Here is an 18,952-nt window from a genome sequence, read left to right as displayed (position 1 = left end):
AGCAAATATGAACAAGACAGTCGCCGATTTCAGATACGACACAGGTCATTTCACCGCAGGTGCGGGTTTCTGGTGTGCTGTGCGAGAAGAAGGACAATGGTTACGAGGATATGGCGAGCAAAGGAAGTAAGGCAACCCAAGAAGCAGTCAGCACAGAACGGGGGAAAGTAGCCCTGAAGCACTTTGGGAGAAGCCGCTCCAGTGTAGACCAAAGCGAATGTGAGGGAGCCATACCTTCTCCGCGTGGTGCGATAACGCACCTGGACGTGAAGAGGACCTGTGGGCACGTCGCTTCGCATGTGTCTCGAGGAGGGTTCCCTCCTCTGCATTTTTCGTTGTGCAGAATGAAGCGAGGCCCTCTGTGCTTCCATTCGCTTCTCTTCTTCCTTCTCCTTCTTGTTCTTATGACCCCCTTCTAGCAGATGCGGCATGACTACGCCTTCCAGCGAGAAAGTGCGAATTACACCATCCAACACGGATAAGGCGACAAAGAGGACCCAAAGCAGCACAGGAACGTGGAGGGCCGTATCCGAGGCCCCGGCAGAGGGGACACCACTTCGGAGAACAGCCACTCCGCCACTCATACCCTACTTCCTCCCTGTCACACCGGGACGAGCATCGTCATGACAGAGAGAACCAAAAGAGCTGCAGGAAAGAGGAGAATCATGAGAAGTGGCAATCCGCCAACAAAGGCGTAGAGCGTCGCGTAGACGGCGGCCGCAAACGATGGCCAGCACTGCCACAGAATATGCCAAGTAGACGAAGCAGTAATCTGGGCAGACACGCTTACTCGATACCCTAACCCTTGCTCTAGACCCAGCTGCTCGTCTTGCTGTAACCAACGTGCCTCCTCGGCGATAGCCTCAGGACTGTCCACCCACGAATCGTCACCCGGGGCCTCCGCGGCGTCAAGTGCTGTGGTAAAGTTGTGTGTACACATTGCTTGCCCCTCCGCCTCCGCCTCCACGCGCGCTGGCTCATGAGCTACAAGGTAGTCGGGACTCGCCGTACCAGACAACAGTGCGCCAGAGAAGATACGGCGCACTAGAGTGTACTGCCCGTGCAGAGCCACCACCGCTATCCAAGTGATCGCAAGCGATGCGAGACACACGCTATGGTAGCGCCTCACCTCAGCTGGGGTAGGCGGGCGACTCAAGTTCAACGCTGCGTATTCTGGATACTGGTCATAGGCCAGAGCGCCAGCAAGGGGAAGCTTCCAGTCTGCGCATGAGTTGGGTTGTGTCGCCGCAGACATGGTCGCAAAAGGCGTGCAAAATATGTAGAAGCGTACCCAGTTCACCCACTCGGTCCACAGTCCATCCCAGACAAAGCTGTTTCCCAGCGGCAGCAATCGACGACGAGCAAGCATATGGGGCGATAGCACACAGCAGCTGCAGGTTCGGTACACCAGGTCGTAAAGCGCGCATGTCCATACAGCAATCAGCAGGCGCCACAGCCAGCGAGGGTGCGCAGACCTCTGCACATCATCCGTGATCACGCCAGCCTCGTGCACTGCCGAAGCTCGGACGCGGCGTATTGCGGCGGGGCGCACCTCTAGAAAAAGTACTGCAACACTGAAGGACACACATACCCACATCGATGTGGCCATCATCGCGGGAGGTGCGCCAGCATCCAGAATGTGAAAGCCCCAGCTTGCATTGACGTGTACCCGGGTAATCGTCGGTGATAAATTCATTGTGCCCTGTTCTGAAAGGCGCCTTTGAGTGCGGACTGCACAAGGACGTAGTGGGGTTGCTCTTCTTTGACGTTCTAGAAAGAGGCCGAAAACACAAAACAGCAAACAGCACACATTTTCAAGAGAAAGTGCAGAGAGTTGATACGGAGGCGCCCCATTCATTCATGTGCATATATATGCCCCCCCCCCAAAGCGGCAGATCCAAGACAGCAGCGACAGGAAAACGGCGCACTGGTGAAGTGTGGATGGCGGGGGGGAGGGGGGAGGGCGGTTTACCGACCATGAAAACGCAGTCAGCTGCTAGAGGCGGCCACGAGCATTTGTCTGCGAGCCTCCCTTTATTGCTGCCCAGGTGAGACATGCGCTGCTGCGTGTGTGTGTGCGTGTGTGTGAACCAGCCTTCACACTTTTGGTTGCTTCTGTTTGTCAGAGTGCAAAGTCGTTTAAAAAACAAAAGAGAGATGCACCGTTAGTAAAGTGGGCGTGCATGGGCGATCCCGACCCCCACACACCTCGAAAGAACGACAGACCAGTCTGAGGATCGGCTACAGAAACAAAAACAAAAAGATGCAAAGCAAAGAAACGGCTCATCCAAACCACTGGGGGGGGGGGAGAAATAAGGTGTAGTAGCCCTCTATTATGCACATACACACACCAGTTACTCACACGCGTTGATTCCGAACAAAAGGCACCTTCGCCGTGCGGCACAAGCCCCAGGAGAGCAACACACACACACACACGAGGTGGTCCTGGCATCTGCAATCACCCATTGCAGTGCACACTACGTCTTTTACTTGAGTGAATCGTACCAGCCATCCACAAGCGACAGCAAAAAACAAACACGAAAGAGAGCCCTGCAGAGAGAGAGAGAGAGACGGTTGACCCAAAAGCGATGCCTTACGGAGGCCCTTCTTCCAAACACTAAACATAAGGAAACAGGAGGAAATGCAAGACCAACAAGACGTACAAACTAGCGCAGTCCTCTTCCCTCACTGAGCCACCGCTCAACCGCATGTGGAAAAGAAGCTCAAAGCAGAAAAGAACATACACACCGGAGATATGCCAGAGCCTGTTGCGCCTGATTCCCCGTCTCTCTCTCTCTCTTTCTCTCCCCTCCCTAAACAGGGAAATATCAACAGCAAAGGCGGCGCCAACGAAGTAAAGAGAGCGCAGAAGAGAAAAAAAGAAAAATCACACGAAGAGAATACAGGAAAAAGAGAGCCGAAATCGCGAGTCATCACAGAAGGGAGGAAAAAAAAATACGCAAAGAAACAAAAAAAGAAGCTCATTCGGTACCAAAGGAGAAACACACGGCGCATCCGTACCGTTGCGCATCGTTTGGGGCTACGTAAGCGTGCGTGCCCTCTGTGAGTGTGTGGAAAACACACACACACACCTGAATACAGGCACAGGCACGTTGCTTTGCTCGGTGGCCACTGCAAGTTAAAGGGGAATGCATACACGCACTCATCGATGCAATGTCGAAAGCCTTGATAGCTTTCCATCTCTTTCTCTCTGGCAAAAGAAGAGCGGAAATCAAACACTCTGTTTGGCGAGAGGTGCGGTGTAGCTATGATGGAAAAATATTCGACACCAGAAAGCTACTGCAGATGAAATGATCCCACACCTACCTCCCCGCAAGTCTTTCGAACAGTCACGGGCTCCTGGATGGACTGCAGACGATTGAGTCGGTGATCATCGGCTGAGCGCTGTTGTCGCCAATACCACTTTTTTCCCCTTTTCCGTTGCTGCTCCTGCGCAGCGCCAGCCTCACTTGTGCTTTCTGCTCCCTCCGCAGTTTCTCCACATGCACCATGGTCTCCCGCACCTTCAGATTGATTCTGTCGAAACAGTTACCCTACGACTTCGCCGCCCTGTCCCTTTTTGCGGCTGAAGCGGTCGCAGCATCAACGTGGTGGTGGCGCAAGGGCTTCTTCTTGCTCTTTACCAAGAAATTGCCAAAAAGCGCCAGGAGAGAGATCATGTAACACAGGAGGAGCTGCAGCAGGGCGGGGCTATACTTGAGATTCTCCCGCGGCACCCACACAAGGTCGTACGCCGACTGTAGACAGTTGAAGAAGAACTGCCACATTTGGCCTTTCGTAATGACAAACTTGAACCTGTTCAAGACGTTGCGGACGTTGCCGGTTGGGAAAAGTAGCGTAAGAAAGTAGTAGCCGTACATGACAACGTGGACGCCAGAGTTTACCATGGCGCTGTAGTACGACTCGCCGGCCGGAGCGGCCAGTGTCGCCAACCACCACAGCACAAAAATGGTCGAGTGGTGGTACACATGCAGGAAGGTCACCTGGTGGTGATTCTGCTTTAACAGCATGATGACCGTGTCCAACCACTCCACCACCTTCGAGACGTAGAATAGCCAGATGAGCTTCGCGATGCGCCACTCAGCCGGCGAGGTGCCGGCCGCATTGTTCCAGAGCGAGTACCCTGCGGCGCGCGCGCTGATCAGGAGGCCAAGGCACATATACAAGGAGAGAAGGTGGAGCCCGAGGTTGTGCACCAACCCAAGACTGCGGCACGAGAGCTTGCTGAGGAACGGACACAACACGCGAAAGGCGAGGATGAGGCAGAGGTAGGCTAGTATCGAGGCGACACCGTGCCATGGGTTCAGATAGGGCAGGCGCTTCGCGAACGGATGGGCGTGCGCGTGCATCCACGACTCCACAAATGCGTACTGCGCCGAGCAGTACATCTTGACACTCCTCTCAAAAGCGTCGACAAAGGGCCCAAAGCAGCTGTACATGAGTGATGCAGACATTCTCAGGACCCAGTCAGGCAGCTCGATCGCTGCCGCGATCTTCTCTGCCCGCTCGATAGAAATCATGATCGTTTCCTGAATCGTCAGAAACGAAGAGAACAACTAGAGCGTTGTTAAGAGCGGGGTGAGGGCCAGATAGATGGAGAACAGCAAAGACCGTTGAAATGTGCAGACCACATCAAAAAAAAAAAGGATGAGAGTCTTCAAGTCGATCAAAGCACAGCGAGAGGCACGGCAAGAGAAATGTGGCGTGACACTCCTCTCGCAGCAGCAACGAGGAGCGGGGCGAGCGAAGCGGAGAAACAATACGAGTAAAGTGCCTAGCGTGGTTCTCCACAGACACGGCCAACAAGAACGAGCAACAATGTAACGTAGAGAAACTAGAGAAAAGGGAGGAGGAAATGTTACCAGAGACGCACATGTACGCCACGTTAGTTAGGTCGACAAAGTGCCCAAGATCCTCTAATGCAAGGGCGATATTGCTAACGTACGTCGACGAAAGCTTCAATTGAAGGCAAATCTAGGGAATAGTAGAAAAAAAAGGAATACGGAGAGGACACAATTGGCCAGTGATTCTTCGGCTCTTTTGTTGCCTTACACTTTTTTTTCTCTGCCCCTTCTCAGGCCTGTTGCCACTTTCCGCGTGCGCCCACTTCACGCGTGTTTATCAACAGGGCAATGGTCCAGAAAAGATTCGGCGCCTTAGTTCTGTGTCGCTGTACGAGCGTGAATCAGAGAGAGGAGAAGGGAGAAAGGAAGGGGGGGCCAAAGGACGTTGTTGGTTAGTCGCTATACAGACAGACAGACAGACCTCTACGTATGTACACGTGTGCCTGCCTGCTTGCCTGTATGGTGATGATAATAATGCGCCTACGGTCGGTAGGGGATCGCTATATGCCGAAAACACACCACAACACAACGATGCAGAAGGCGGACGTCTGAAATGGGAAAGCTCCGTTTGATGTCAGTGGCAGACAGACAAAGAGACGAGGAAGGGTCTTCGAGAAAAAGAGGAAGAAACTGAGAGACCTTGGATTAGCTCTTCACGCACGGCGAACTTGACCACGGTGCAGAGACAAAGGTGCTCAGGTAAAGTACAAGGGGAAAGAGATTCAGTGACGGGGAGAGCGAGGGAACAAACAGACAGACACTACCACCAGAAAAACCACTAGGAAACCAAAAAGTGTTCTGCGCCGCTGAGATGTGTGCGCTAACCCAAACGAGAGAAAGGAAGCGGGAGATGCTCACCACTGACGCTGCGGTTGCACCAGTATGGGTACACGTGCGTGCCGACACTGGGTGCGAGCGTGCGGAAGAGTAATGGAGTGGTACGGAAAAGGCGGAAGGTGGCACAGGGGCAGAGTGACGATCGCTGCAACGGGGGTGCGACAGGCTCGTGGAAAGAGAGGGAGTAAGGAAAAGATGGAGAGAATGAGACCAATCAGAGTTAAAGTTGGAGCCTGTTTGTGAGGAGATGTGGGTATCGGGCAAGCGATAAAAGTGTCAATCCATCTGGGGATCCCTTAGTGGGTGTGCTTGACTTAGCGCGATCAGAAGCCTCTCAACTCGCGCTGTACACCACTGTCAAGCGTTGCGATGTTTATTTGACTCACACCGCCTTGGCGACTACACGCATGTGAGCTACAGTCTCTGTCTTGTACTTTGCTTTATTATTAATCGCTTCAATAGGGGAGGGATGCAGATCGTGACCGACCCGTCCCTGCCCTTCGACATCAGGTCAGCTAACGTCTCGCGATCCCCTACCCACTACATGCATCTGACGACGATCCTGTGAATTCGAGGCGAAGAGAGAAGGTGAAGGGGGGCAAACCACCACCCATGGCGCACGTCTTTCCTTTTCTTTTACTCTCCAGTGCGTTTATGCGTCAGTGAATTGGAACACGCCGCTGCGCGTACCCGACATAACAAACAAACACCAACGCTGCACAGCGTCACGACCACCATCCTTGCCATCACCTCTGTCACCCTCGCCCTACGCGATATGCTGCTCACTCCCGCGCACAAAGAGCTCACAGCCTGCTCTTCTGAAAGGGTACAGGGGGGGCAGCGGCAGATATCCGACGGGGAGTGGAGGGAAGCCTATACCGAGCAAGGTAGATGTGCGCAATCACATCACTGCACGCACGATCATCCTATCAGATGGAGTGGGCCTCGAGCTTCGAGCAATCCGTGAACCCCGTGGAGCATATCTGACACAACGCCGAGTCGGACGCCATCATGGTTGCACCTCTCTTCCGTACAGGGATAGTCCAGCTCTGTCCGCCGATACCCAGAGTCCACGCACAGCCGTACCCGAGGGCAGACTCCAGGCTCTTGGCTTCTCCACACAGGATGGAAGTGCTGAACCCTGAGATACAACCCACAGATAGCCGGCATCTGTGGAGCATCAGAGGAACAGCAAGAGAAAAAACAAAACAAACGACCCCCCCAAAAAAAAAAGAAAAGAAATGCCGAGAGCAGAGACGTGTACGGCAGCACAGAGGAGCCCACCCCCCCCCTCCCCCCCCCACACACACACACACAAAGAAATCGAACGCGCACGGTAACGAAACGGAACAGCAACAACTGAAAAGCAAAATGCCCTATAGACCCGTATACATATATACGTATACATATACATATATATGTATATCTTGATTAGCTGGCTGGTTGGTTCGTTGACGTTGCACGAGATGTGTGACACAGAGAGAAAAGGGTGAGAGGAGAGGTCCCCCGTTTCGTGCGGTGGCACCTGGCCTGAGTCCACCACGCACAGACTCGCTCCCTTCGTCTTCTCTATCCGCCGCACACGCACTGGAAAGAGAACTGATAACAAAGTAGAGACAAAAAGAAACAGAAAGCAGCAGTACTCACCGACACACGCCTGAAAACAGGCATGGACACACACACGCACACACACACATGCTCCGCAGAGAACAAAGAAAAATGAAGCGACTGAGGCGATGGACATCCGCTTTCAGTCATGTCTCAGAGCACACGATAGCTACGCCTGCTTCCCCTTTCACCTTTTCCACGGTAAAGAGAGGAGTGAGCGAGGCCTCAAAAAACTGAGCTAGCTTCACCTCATCGCAGTGGGTCGTGTTAACATCACCGTTCGTGATTAGCAGCGGTGGAAAGGAAGGGAGCTGCTTCTTCAGCCATACGAGCTCCTTGGACGACAGAGCAGCAATTGAGAAGGTGCCGACGCACTTCCACACATGTTCGTCCCGTGTGCGAGTTGCACTGTGCACACCACTGTCTGTTTCACTTTCCGTACCCGTCAACCCGACACTCATACTGCTTCCTGTCTCAGTGCCCCGATGGTCGACCGAAGTGGCGACCTTTGCGCTGTCGCAGTGCATAGCATTCAACTCATTGATCGACACATTACCGCGGTGCTGAGCAAAACGCACGCGGGTCAGTATAAACGTCTCCAGTTTCATGGGGTCTGATACCAGCTTGGGATCAAGCAGAGGGCACCTTCGGCGGAACGTATTCAGAAACGACTCCGACGAATGACACTCCGGCGGCTGGGAGAGCTGCACTTTGCATTGCGTTGTAGCCAGCTGAGAGGCGAGGTCGACGGCAATCCATTCGCACACAAGACGGTGAACGTAATCGGCGTCTGTCGTGGAGTGCGGCTCTTGTCGAATAAAGAAAGAAACATAACCAAACTTCTTCTCCAGTGGTTCCTTGTACATGTGCAGCTGGTGCGGAACAATGCGGCAGCCGGCACCTGCGAGGCGCTGCACTAGGTCGGAGTCCTTGTTGGGCACCAACCGTGCTGCAATTTCCCTGACGGGGAGTTGAAACGAAACGTCGTGCAACACACAGTGGTAGTAATGGGGGCACGTGACCTGGTCTAGCTCCAAAGAGTGATGCTGTGCCGACGCGTCCATCGCTGAGAGGCAGACGCGTGCGTCTCTCTGCGGGGGTGGGGGTACCAGTGCGAAAGGCTGCACTGTTGCACGTCTAGTGCGAGGGAAACAAGTCACGGAGGAGGGACAAAGTGGCAAAGGCGTGAATGAAAGCGGTAACACTGACACGGAGGAGGAGACCTTTAGTGAGGAAGGTCAGTGATGCTCACGGCACCTGCGAGGTAAGAAGAAACGAAGGTGCTAACGCAACCCAACCAGAAATACCTCCAAAGAAGCGGCGTACGAAAGATGCGTGACGTCGATAGAGAGAGAGAGAGCCAGAAGCCCGCGAAGAAGAGACAGCGGCAAATTCATGGAAAGAGGAGGAGAGGAAGGACGAGGTCGGAATGGTAACACAGAAATCACCGAATAGGGAAAACATATGGCTGAGGAAGAGCGAGAGTGGGGGAGGTGGTGGTGGTGGTGGTGCAGGCTAGCGAACATAAACAAGGCATGGCGCCCCCCAATCGGATTGGCGGAGGTGGTTTGGCAAATAGGAGGTGCAGGTAGAAGAGGCCAATGCGAACGGAGGAGGGGAGGGAGTGCAAAGCCTATCAGGCGAGTCCTTGAGTGTGATGTATGACAAAGGTGATCGACGAGCGCGATAACGCAGTGGATGGTGTCATGCCGCCAATGCATGCGTTTGTGTTTGTATATGTATTCTGTGGTGGACGTGCTCCCCATACAGAGTAGAAAATGTCGGGAGGGAGGGAAAAGGGGAGGGGCGTTTAACGAGGAGGATACGTGCACGGGGGAGACTCAACTGCGAGATCTCTACATGATAAGCGATACAAAGAGAGGAGGAGGAGGTACGACGTACTGGAAGCGGAGTTCAACGGAAGTGTGGAAGAACATGCACACCGCATTCACGTCCAACCTCTCATTTCGGCTACCCGAAACAGCGTCTAGCGTACCGGTGAGGGAAAACTACCTAACGAGCTAGTCCTGTTCCTGCGCACGCGCCTGGAAGTGCACTTGACCCTCTTAGAGTACCCCCAAAAGAAAACAGTTGTGGCCAAGACACCCAGCATCCGTGGTATTCGCCACTACACCTTCTCATTCTCCGCGCTTCTGGGTGTAGCGCTGTCACACGCTTCACAACATCTACAACGCAATTCAGTGCCTGAGATCGTCCTTTTTGAGGGGTTCCAACGTGTCCGTCCTCTGCCGCACAGCACAAGCTAAACATCACTCTGCCTCTTCCCCCACCCAACCGACGGTCTCCCACAAGCCCATCGTGTGGTGTTGAGCAACAGCAGCTACGCATTGGAACAATGCGTCAGCGCTGTCACTAAAGGCTGGCACCTGTCTCAACCTTCGCCTACCACCCGCACCGCAGGACGCCCCACAGCCGCTTTCCTTGTGCCGGTCGCCACCTGGGGCATTCCCTCACTGGGTGGCACACTCAGGCCCCCCCCCCACAGCAGTAGGTAGCGAGGGGACGGGTGGGATGAACTCGAGTACCGTTCACGCGTCCTCCATCGCATGGAGGGCACAAGCGTGTGTTCACGGCCGCAGGTCTCGCCAACGCACCACCATCCAGGGCTTGACCGCTGACATCCGTAGCGATTCATCGCTCGGACCTCCCCTGCGTCGTCGCCACCTGGCCCTGCCACCACCCAAAGTGCTTCTGCACTGGCAGGGATAGGGAAGAGAGGGAGGGAGGCTGCTTGGCTTCCCCCCCTCCCCCCACCGAGCGAGTACAGGACCCTGAGATCTCACACGGGGTGGTGTCCCCCGCCATCAGGGTATTGGAGTTAGCTCGGCGTCTACATGCACCTCAGGAGCCCCACCTATTAGACTTTGTCCGGGCCTTTGACCATGCGTTCACAACGTTAAGCGTTCCTTTCAGTGAGTGCACGTCGCCGCCGTTGCGGCGTAGCTCCTCGTAGAGACGGAGAAGAAACCTGGAGGAGGCATCAGTGTCACCGGAGCCCTCGGCAGCCAGTACCGACTGTGGTGGGTGACTGCGAGCTTCCACGAGGAGGACCTCGTACACGCGGGGGGTGCCACGAACATCGCTGGCAATCATTTCTTCATACAATGCCCACATTACCTCCCACTGGTGCACGTAGCGGGCGCGGTGGATGAGCAACTCGTACGTTTTTCCGTTTGGCCAAGTAGACCATCGCGGAGGAAGAATAGGGCCTGAGACTGAAGAGACCTCGGTGATGGCGGACACTGACCGTGGTGTGTGGGTCTCTGCACTACGGAGTATCTCGGGCCACTCAGTTTCTGTGACCACGGCGTTGCCGCGAAGCTGCGTTAGCGCTGTATCAAACTGAAGCCAGTGCGACTTGGCACGAAGCAGGTAGAGCAGTTCATTGAACACATCGGCTGTGCGCTGCGTCTCGGGACACGCTGCAAACCATGCCATGCCGGCCTTAATGCGCTCTTCTTTGTAGGCCTCGTAGGACGTCTTGGTCCGTGAAGGGTCGACCGAGGTGCTTGGGTAACCAGACGTCGAAACGTCCTTCACTGTGCCTCCGCTTTCCTCGATGCCCGTAGGCTGGGGCGAGGTAGCTCCTCCGGTTTGGTGCCCTGCTAGCTCTTCGGCTGTGTGTCCTGGCAGCACATACTGGGGGTTGTGCAGTGCCGCGATGAGGCTTGCGTATGTGATGGCCTCTTTTTCAATGTTCAGCTTCGCCATCATGTGCAGAACGCGGTTGGTCCCCTCGAAAGTGCGTGCACGGCGGAGAAGTCCATTAAAGTCGCCAACCACAACCGCGGCTTCATCGGTGTCAGTGACCAACGTCGCATTCGCTCCGTCGTCGTCGTCGTGAGCCGCACCGGGGTCCGCTGATGTGTGTCTGCCGTCGCAGCCCTGCTCGGTGCGCCTCAGCGCCTCGGCGATTCGAATGCCCTCAGCGACACGACGGTTTACGTCAGTCAACTTGAACTTTCGTGCTGCAGCGGCCTGCGCCAGCCCCTTCATCAGTTCGCGCCGAATATCCTTCTGATGGGACGTCGCCTCTGCCACAGAAATGTCAGGACTCACTACCGTGGCTATCATGACCTCCGTCGGTTGTGCTGTGCGACGGAGCAGGGCCATCAGCGCGTTGGCTGTGCGCTCTTCCAGCTGGTACTCCACGAACCCGATATGCTGCATAACAGACCAGACCCGGAGCAGCTCCTCCACGTGCCCAGCCTCGAGGAGGCACTTCCACAGCAGGTAGTAGTGCTGGCCAGTCCACCGCATAATACCCCGCATGTTCTTGACGTTTGCCGCGCGCGTGAGATGCGCCGCACGATCTCGCGGCTGTCTCGGAGGGAGGGAGGCCAGCATCTTGCGCATCGCCCCAAAGCACTCCAATTCCGGAGTGGTGCTTGAGGCTACGCTACCCGAGTCCGATGCGGTGACGGCGGCCGCACTTTTTGCGGAGCCGTCGGGGACCAGCACTTGTCGACATGCCTGGTCCACGGCGTTTGTGAAAAGTTGTAGGGCTCGCACTCCCTGTCCGTCAGCTACGCAGTCCTTCAGCATATCCAGTAGAGAGTAGCGGGTGGCTGAACCATCTCGACCGAAAAAGTGATGTGAACGCTGAGTCGGTGACGGCGGTAGTTGCTGACCGGGTACTGGAGAGTGGTTGTCGCGACGGCTCTGCGGCGATGATGCAGAGTGAGAAGCAGGTGCAGGTTCGCAAGGGATTCCATCTGACGATAGCGCAAGAGGCGGCGCTGGAGCTGGCTTAGCATGCTGAGGAGCTGCGCTCGTGTTGACCTGCTTCTTCAGCCTCGCCTCTAGTTTCTCCAAGCGTTGTTGAGACAAATGGCTAGCACTGCGCTCACGGGCGATGGCGGACTGTGTCGCCCTTGCCACCGCCTCAAAGTCCATCTTAGCAAAGTTCAAGCCGAGGTCGAGAGAAGCAGCCGGGTGGGATACGCCCAACCCGCTGTTGGTGATCGGCGACGGGTGTGCCTGCGTCTGCTGCGGCTGCTCTGGTATGGGCGACTGCGAAGGACTGCTGCACCATCGATAAATGTTGGTATAGGCAGAAGACCGGACAGAGAAGCCCGGCAAGCACCGGTTAAACGACTTTAGAAGAGGCATCTTGTCAGTGTCTGTGTAGGATACGCGGGGGCAGAAAACACCGAGATAATTTTTTTGCTGGCGGTGGTGCAACATGCTTGTCCTTTCGCAGAGGGAGCGTAGAACAAACTGCGGGCAACCGAAACGGAGAGGCGAACATATGGAAAGGAGAAAAGCGGATTGGAGTGGGGTGAGAAGGCACGCCACGAAAGAGAAGGGAAAGGGAGAGAGAGAGAGAGATGGTCAAAGACATGAGGAGCAGAAGTGTCCTGGAGAGACATGTGCATGCAGAAAGGTTAGCGCCGTCAGAGCAAAGAGTAAGATGGCCACTCCCTCCGCTGAAACGCGCCATACTCATGCCTATCTGTGCGCCTCTGTCCATGAGAGAAGCGGAGCGGGGTAAGAGGCAGAGTACGTAAGGCGATGCGAAAACAACTCTCACACATCCTGCGGAGGCAAGGGAGGACGCGCGCCAAGAGTGTGGCCTTCAAACGGTATGAAGACCCCTCACTACTGCGCAGGAGACAAACAACGCGTCTGTTCTTTCCCTTTCAGCGAAAAATCAGAGGCGTCTCCCCTGTGCTGTTGCTCTTGAATGTCGGCATGCATTGTGTTTCACTCTAAGGGAAGGGATAGGGGGGGGGGGGGGAAAGGCGGCATGTCAGCATGCCAGCGTGTATCTCGTCCTCCACTCTCTTTCGCTCCTGTGTGTGAACGCCTCGCTTCATAACAGCGGAAAAGAGACGAGGAAGGAGGGGAGGGGAAAACATCTAAGGGGGAGGGGTGGGGAGGGGCTACACAACGCATAAAGGCAAAACAAAAATGGATCCCAGCAGCGACGGTGGCCCAACATCTCCGACGGGACAACAGAGTATACCGCAACGCTAGCTGGGAGAGCAAAACAAGCCAGAACAGAATCTGCTCCCCTCCCTATGCGCAGCCGAGGAGGGAGACAACAGACACGAAGTCCCCTTTCTGTCCCAGACAAACAACACCCCTCAAACGAATTCAAGACAACAACGTCATCGCAAATTAATGCGAGGCGAATGCATTTCTGCAGTAACAGTAGTAGCGTGCGCGACTACGCAGAGGAGGTATCGCAAAGAAGGGGGGTGGGGCTGGTGGGGGACGGCACGCCGCAGACGTCGTCCGACATTCACGCGACGATGCGCGTATCCACATCCTCACGTGCCTGTCCCAGCTTCAGACTCGTTATGCTTGGGTTCAGTGTGCATCGGCAGACCGTTACGCTTTGCTGTCCTTTGCACCACGCCGCGGCAGCCGCATCGACTTGGCCGTGCAGAACTTTTTCACTGACCTCTTGCCACGCATGGACGGCGGAGCCTTCTTTGCAGCCTTCTGTTTGGTGGTGGATATGGCTGAGCCTTCATTCTTTGGGGAGGTGGTCGGCGACTTCTTCGCTGTTTGGGTAGACTTGGCAGATAACTTGGGAGAGGTCCTGCAAGGGTTGTGCTGCCGCTTCGCCTTCGCCGGAGACGGTTGCTGGAACAGTGCCTTCTGAAGCTCAGCAGACAGACACGTAGAGACCTCCAACTGACGGCGGCCACCGACAGGCGTGAAGGACAGGGCCTGGGGTGACACGACAACTTCCTCCGACGCATGCATGGTCGATACCTTCGTGCGCGCAGCAGCTCTTCCACTGCCACGCGACGACGCTGACTGGCTGCCGCTGCCACGTGGCGCGGGAGATTCTGCGGTGGACACGGTTGCAGTTGCGGGGGACTGATCCCCACCTCCACGCTGCACAACTGTTTTCGCCGTGTTGCTGGCAACGTCCTTCATGACGGCTCGGTGCATGCGGCGACCCGAACATTTGCGTGCCTTTTTCGCACTGGAGCTGGCCAGACCCTCCAGGTACTGAATGTAGTAGTCGTAGTTGTGGTACGTACGCCGCGGTCGTTTCGAGACACGCTGAGAAATGGTGGACACGAGGCCGAGCGTCGAGTCCCCGTCGGAGGCGCCACTGAATCGACCGGCTGATGAGCCTAGAGACGGTCGGCAATCACCCAAGTCTGCTGAGGCTGCCGCTGCAACTTCCTCTGCCTCCTCTATACGGGCCACCTCGGCGATCACCTCGGCCGGTAGCATGTCCAGTAGCTCCTCCGCTTGGCTTTTACGCCCGCGTGTCGAGCTGCGAGGGGTCTGCGACACGTCAGAGATGGGCGTTGCAGCGACGCGCACCGACTTGGCACCGGATGAGGCGCTACCATCCATGGTAAGCGCGATGCTTGCCGGCGTCGCTACAGCTATCTGCCGGGCGGCAGCGAGTGGCGTCTGCGCGCTGCGGCTGCGTTTACGACTGATGGACGGAGACATAGGGCCTACCGGTCTTGCGGGGTCCCCCGCTGGACTTGTCAAGGGGTGCTCCGTGTACACCACAGTGCCACCTTGCGGGGACACTGTAATTGTCTGTGGTCGAAGCGGCTCGATGAGGTCCATCCAGTCGTTCTTGGGATCAAACAAGTCCGCTTGCAGTCTTGTGTCCTCGTCGTGCTGCATGGCTGTTGTGCAGCGTTTTGGCGGCTGCACGCCAGTCCAAGACAGTTGTGCGGGCATGACGTCGCCCTTGAAAGCAGAGGCGCACGGAGCACGCCACCCCGGTGCCGGGCTGCGCGAGTGTGGATGCGTGTGCGACACCCGCATCACCTTTTCGAGTGGCACCTGCGAGCGTAGAGAGACAGGGCGCGGCAGCGGCGACTCACGGTGCGCGCTGCAGGCGTTGCCTACGGGACCTCCCTCACTGGTGAGAAACCGCTCCTGTTGCAAGGGGTGCCGCCGCGGGGGGGTCAAAGTGCAGGGCACTTGCACTGGGGCAGTGCTAGGGGCGGAAACGGTGGGCATCGGCTCGTGCGGATGCTGAAGGAGTGGCTGAGGGGTTTTCGTCGGATGCACCAGGATGAGACTGCTGCGACGAGCCATTTCCTCATCCTCGGTGTCTCTCTTCACTGCAGCGGTGTAGCTACTTATCAGGTCCTGCTGTTCATGAAGCGATGCGCTGACAGCAACGTCCCTCTGCTCGAGTGAGACATCAGCAGATGTAGTGTCCCCTTCCTCCAACGACATCGCTGGAACAGGTAGTGGGGACCGCAGTTCACTCACTTGTAGTGGCGGCGGCGGCGTGCAAGTTCGACTGCGCCCTTCCGCGATGGCGGCCACCTCACGCTGCAGATTGTAGAACTGTGGAGGCACATGCGCGGACTCGAGCTCGGGGATGGGCAACTCTGGGCTTCCAGTAGCCCTCTTTGCTGCCACTAGACTCTCCAGAGCCGGCGTTGGAGGGGCGCTCACGCAATCGAAGAACATCGCCGAGGCTACGGCGAGTTCTGAAGGTACTGGAGAGACTACAGACGGTGATACTGTCCCTTGAGGAGAGGATACATGAGTATCGTGGATGGCTTTCATGTGGACCGCTTCTGCCACCTTCACAGCGAAGACGACGCTCTCGCGTGGCAGTGCGGTGTTTTCCTCCTCTGACGAGATACCAGACACCCGCGGCGCGCGGGAAGAACGGGAATGGTAGCGCTGCTCGCGCTCGAGGGTCGCCAGCGCCGTGTCTACATCCTCCGCCGTGACCACCGGTGACGCCGAGGCGTTCCACGTGCCTGCACAGCTCGCACCGTTCGCGGTATCCTTGGACGCCCCTTCTGTCCATGGCCGGATCGGAGGCGGGGCGTCGGAGCGGGCCATCTGCTGCTGCTCCCTCATCAGTTTCTGCATGCTGTCTTTCACATTCTGCGGCGTGAGCGTTGGTGACTGGTAGGAACCGCAGCTGGCGCTCGTCATGGTTGCGGCAGAGAAGTCCTTGGGCTCCCTAGAGGTATCAATGGCGCCGGAGCGCGTCCGCTTTTCTGCGGAGGCCTGCAGGCTAGCAATGACGTGCTCTGGGGTGGGTGTTGGGGAGGGGGTGCGAATCGCTGTTAGGTGCCCTGGAGTATTTCTAGTCGCTTCATCACCACTGCCACTCCCTTCCGCCTCTGGGGCTCGTTCTGCTGGCTTACAGCGCTGGCAGCTCTTCTCAATCGACACGTCTAGGCTGAGGAGGAGGTGGTTGGCAGACGGCTGCGGAGATGCGCTTGTGGTGTGAGCCGCACGCCCGTTGGAATCTTCACTCGCTGCGACAGAGACGTGGCGCTCCGATGGGGTAGGTCGCCCGCAACGCCGCTTCGTGGTGGAGGCCAGAATGCTCTGGCCGTACTGCCGGTCCGACGGGACTGGCGACGGTGTGTGCGCGGTAGCGTTGGTCTGGAGTGTGGTGTACAGAGTGTCGTCTCTGCCAAACTCCTCACCCTCGTTGTGAGTATTCACGTCAAACTTCTCTGGCGCTTCCATGTTGGGCGAGTCTGTGCACGGGACATCCACCTCCTCGTTCGAGAACTCCCCCGAGGCGACGCCGTCGTCTTCCCGTGGCACTGTGTGGGGAGTAGCTGCGGCGCTCACCTCTCTGCCGCGGCGCTGCCCTTCACTAGTACCTGCCATGATACTGCTAATGATGTTCTCTGTGGTAGGCCACGGGGAAGCAGAGGAGGTGCCAGCGGTGGCGTTGCGTGCGTCGCCGCCAGCAGGCTGCGAGGAGAGCGACACAGGCGTCGGGCGATCGCAGCACTTCTTCGTGAGGGAACCAAACTCTGTCATGAGTCTATTCGAGGGCGGCACTGGTGTCGGCAGCGGCGAGGTCGTGCGCGACGGCGTGGCAGTGGCACGGCAGGAGTTCCACTTCACAGGTGATGGCGTAGGACGATCGCGGGAGTGGGGCTGCTTCTCTGCCGAGACCTGCATGCTGTGAATGAGGTCTTGCGTCGTGGGTACTGGGCTCGCGTCGTTACGACGCGGCGGTGACGGGGTCTGTCGATGCGGCAGTGCGCTAGCAACGGTGAAAGAGAGAGAGGTTGCCTCCTGCGGTGCCCCTATTTCAGCGCTGCCAATCGGGTACACCATTTCTGTTGGTACAGTGCCGTGCTCGGTGTGCGTGGGCGCTTCATCGGTAGACCGGCTTGGTTGTGCAAACTCCTGCATGTCGACGGAGGCCTCAGCGGCGCCAAGTACCTGTGGCAGTAGGGCCAGGGGTGGGAACACTGCGGACGCAGTGCCCGCCCTCGTATCCAACGATGAAGTTCCTTGCTCACCATCATCCTCTCCCTGCACGGGTGCAGGGTAGTCAACGGTGGGTGTGACGGCAGTAGAGAGGCGCGCCAAAGGACGCGGTGTGCGGAACTCCCCAGCGGCGAGACGGATGGGTGTGCGCTGCTCTTCCTCGTGCGTCTGCTGAGCCCGCTTTGCCGTCGCAGCAACGACAGGCGAAATAGGAGTGAAGCGTGGCACCGGGAACGTGTTTGAGAAGGCCGCAGTACCGGTCACCTTGTCCTGCTCCTCCGCGCAAGCCACCCGAGAGTCGGGTGGTGGCGTACTGGCGTGAAGCTTGACTGTTGCACGTGCCGGTGTCGCGCCGCCCCTTGCCGTACAAGCAACCTCGACTTGGGCTGCTTCATCGGCAATGACCTGCACAGGCCTCGGAAAACTGCACCGCAGTAAATGCACAGGGACATCCGCCCTGGGTGTGGTGTTCTCGCTGGGAGAACGGTCGCACTCCACACGACTCCGCTGCTGTACTGGTGAGTGGGGCGACACTGTACGCGGTGAGGAAGACTCCTTGTAAAACTTGGTCACCCTTGCATCCACTTGATCGGACGTGTTCACCTCTCGTAGGCTAGGCGAAGACGGTGTGTGGAGGCCAGTGGCGGAGCGCGGGCGTGCCAGCACCGCCGGAGTCGGCGAAGGGCGAAACAGCATGGAAAATCGCATTGGTGCTCGCTCTGCTGTCTTCTCGTCCTCTGGGCGGCTCCAGTTCAACTCGCGGCGAGCACCACTGCTTGGCGGCGGCGTGGAGTGCGAAGTCTGCCGCTCACTTGCCGACGACGACAACAGAGGCGACCGCCCGTGGCGCGCCGCATTGCGTGGAGGCGTGTTTGTGCCGAACCGCATCGCCGGGGGTTTGGTACTCTCGCGCTCTAACATCTCTCGGCGCTTGCGCAGCGCCTCCTGCTGGTGCAGCAGCTGCGACGTCGTCTGCTGCAGAAAACGTGGCCTCTTATCCTCCGACATTTTTAGTCCGTCCTCGTGTACAGACGTACGCCTCTCTCTTTCTCTCTCTCGCACTCTCTCTCTGTGCGAACCTGTGAGTCAGTACCCTCTGAGGTGGTGGTGCTGCTGCGTGAAGAACGAGATGCCCAAGCGAAGACGGAGCGAATGGTGCAAGCAAAGCCTTTCTGTGACAGTGAACGACAGACGGCAGGGCAACGCACCGTTAAGGCAGAGAACGAGGAGAAACACACACGGGGAGAGTGCTCTGCGTGTTCGGATGATCCCTGATTTCCACCCGGCAATGCCCCAAGTACACTCCAGCGTGTGGGGAAGGCGAGGGAGGGAGGAAAGGTGAATCAACAAGTAGGAGGCGTGCACCTGAATGCGAGGGTGAGAGTGGTGGTTGTAGGAAATGAGGAAATAAACAGGGG

General features: G+C 57.0%; 5 protein-coding genes across 5 annotated transcripts, besides 2 other annotated features; all 5 read right to left on the bottom strand.

Annotated features, from left to right (window-relative positions):
- Positions 1 to 601: 601 nt before the first annotated feature.
- Positions 602 to 1,696, bottom strand: LPMP_321240 (hypothetical protein; the record flags this gene model as incomplete). The annotated part of the gene is made up of 1 exon (XM_010703508.1): positions 602 to 1,696. The coding sequence occupies one exon, from the start codon at positions 1,694 to 1,696 to the stop codon at positions 602 to 604; it is 1,095 nt and encodes a 364-aa protein (XP_010701810.1).
- Positions 1,697 to 3,554: 1,858 nt separating this feature from the next.
- Positions 3,555 to 4,541, bottom strand: LPMP_321230 (long chain polyunsaturated fatty acid elongation enzyme-like protein; the record flags this gene model as incomplete). Its single annotated transcript, XM_010703507.1, has 1 exon — positions 3,555 to 4,541. The coding sequence occupies one exon, from the start codon at positions 4,539 to 4,541 to the stop codon at positions 3,555 to 3,557; it is 987 nt and encodes a 328-aa protein (XP_010701809.1).
- Positions 4,542 to 6,633: 2,092 nt separating this feature from the next.
- Positions 6,634 to 6,858: a repeat region.
- A 598-nt stretch (positions 6,859 to 7,456) lies between these two features.
- LPMP_321220 (hypothetical protein) lies at positions 7,457 to 8,374 on the bottom strand (the record flags this gene model as incomplete). The annotated part of the gene is made up of 1 exon (XM_010703506.1): positions 7,457 to 8,374. The coding sequence occupies one exon, from the start codon at positions 8,372 to 8,374 to the stop codon at positions 7,457 to 7,459; it is 918 nt and encodes a 305-aa protein (XP_010701808.1).
- Positions 8,375 to 9,538: 1,164 nt separating this feature from the next.
- Positions 9,539 to 10,141: a repeat region.
- A 31-nt stretch (positions 10,142 to 10,172) lies between these two features.
- Positions 10,173 to 12,443, bottom strand: LPMP_321210 (kinetoplast polyadenylation/uridylation factor 2, putative; the record flags this gene model as incomplete). The annotated part of the gene is made up of 1 exon (XM_010703505.1): positions 10,173 to 12,443. One exon carries the CDS (start codon positions 12,441 to 12,443, stop codon positions 10,173 to 10,175), a length of 2,271 nt encoding a protein of 756 aa, XP_010701807.1.
- A 1,224-nt stretch (positions 12,444 to 13,667) lies between these two features.
- On the bottom strand, positions 13,668 to 18,542 carry LPMP_321200 (hypothetical protein; the record flags this gene model as incomplete). The annotated part of the gene is made up of 1 exon (XM_010703504.1): positions 13,668 to 18,542. One exon carries the CDS (start codon positions 18,540 to 18,542, stop codon positions 13,668 to 13,670), a length of 4,875 nt encoding a protein of 1,624 aa, XP_010701806.1.
- Between the last annotated feature and the right edge of the window lie 410 nt (positions 18,543 to 18,952).

The sequence above is a fragment of the Leishmania panamensis genome (assembly GCF_000755165.1).
Source record: "Leishmania panamensis strain MHOM/PA/94/PSC-1 chromosome 32 sequence".
Taxonomy (NCBI): domain Eukaryota; phylum Euglenozoa; class Kinetoplastea; order Trypanosomatida; family Trypanosomatidae; genus Leishmania; species Leishmania panamensis.
This window is presented reverse-complemented; position numbering and strand designations above follow the sequence as displayed.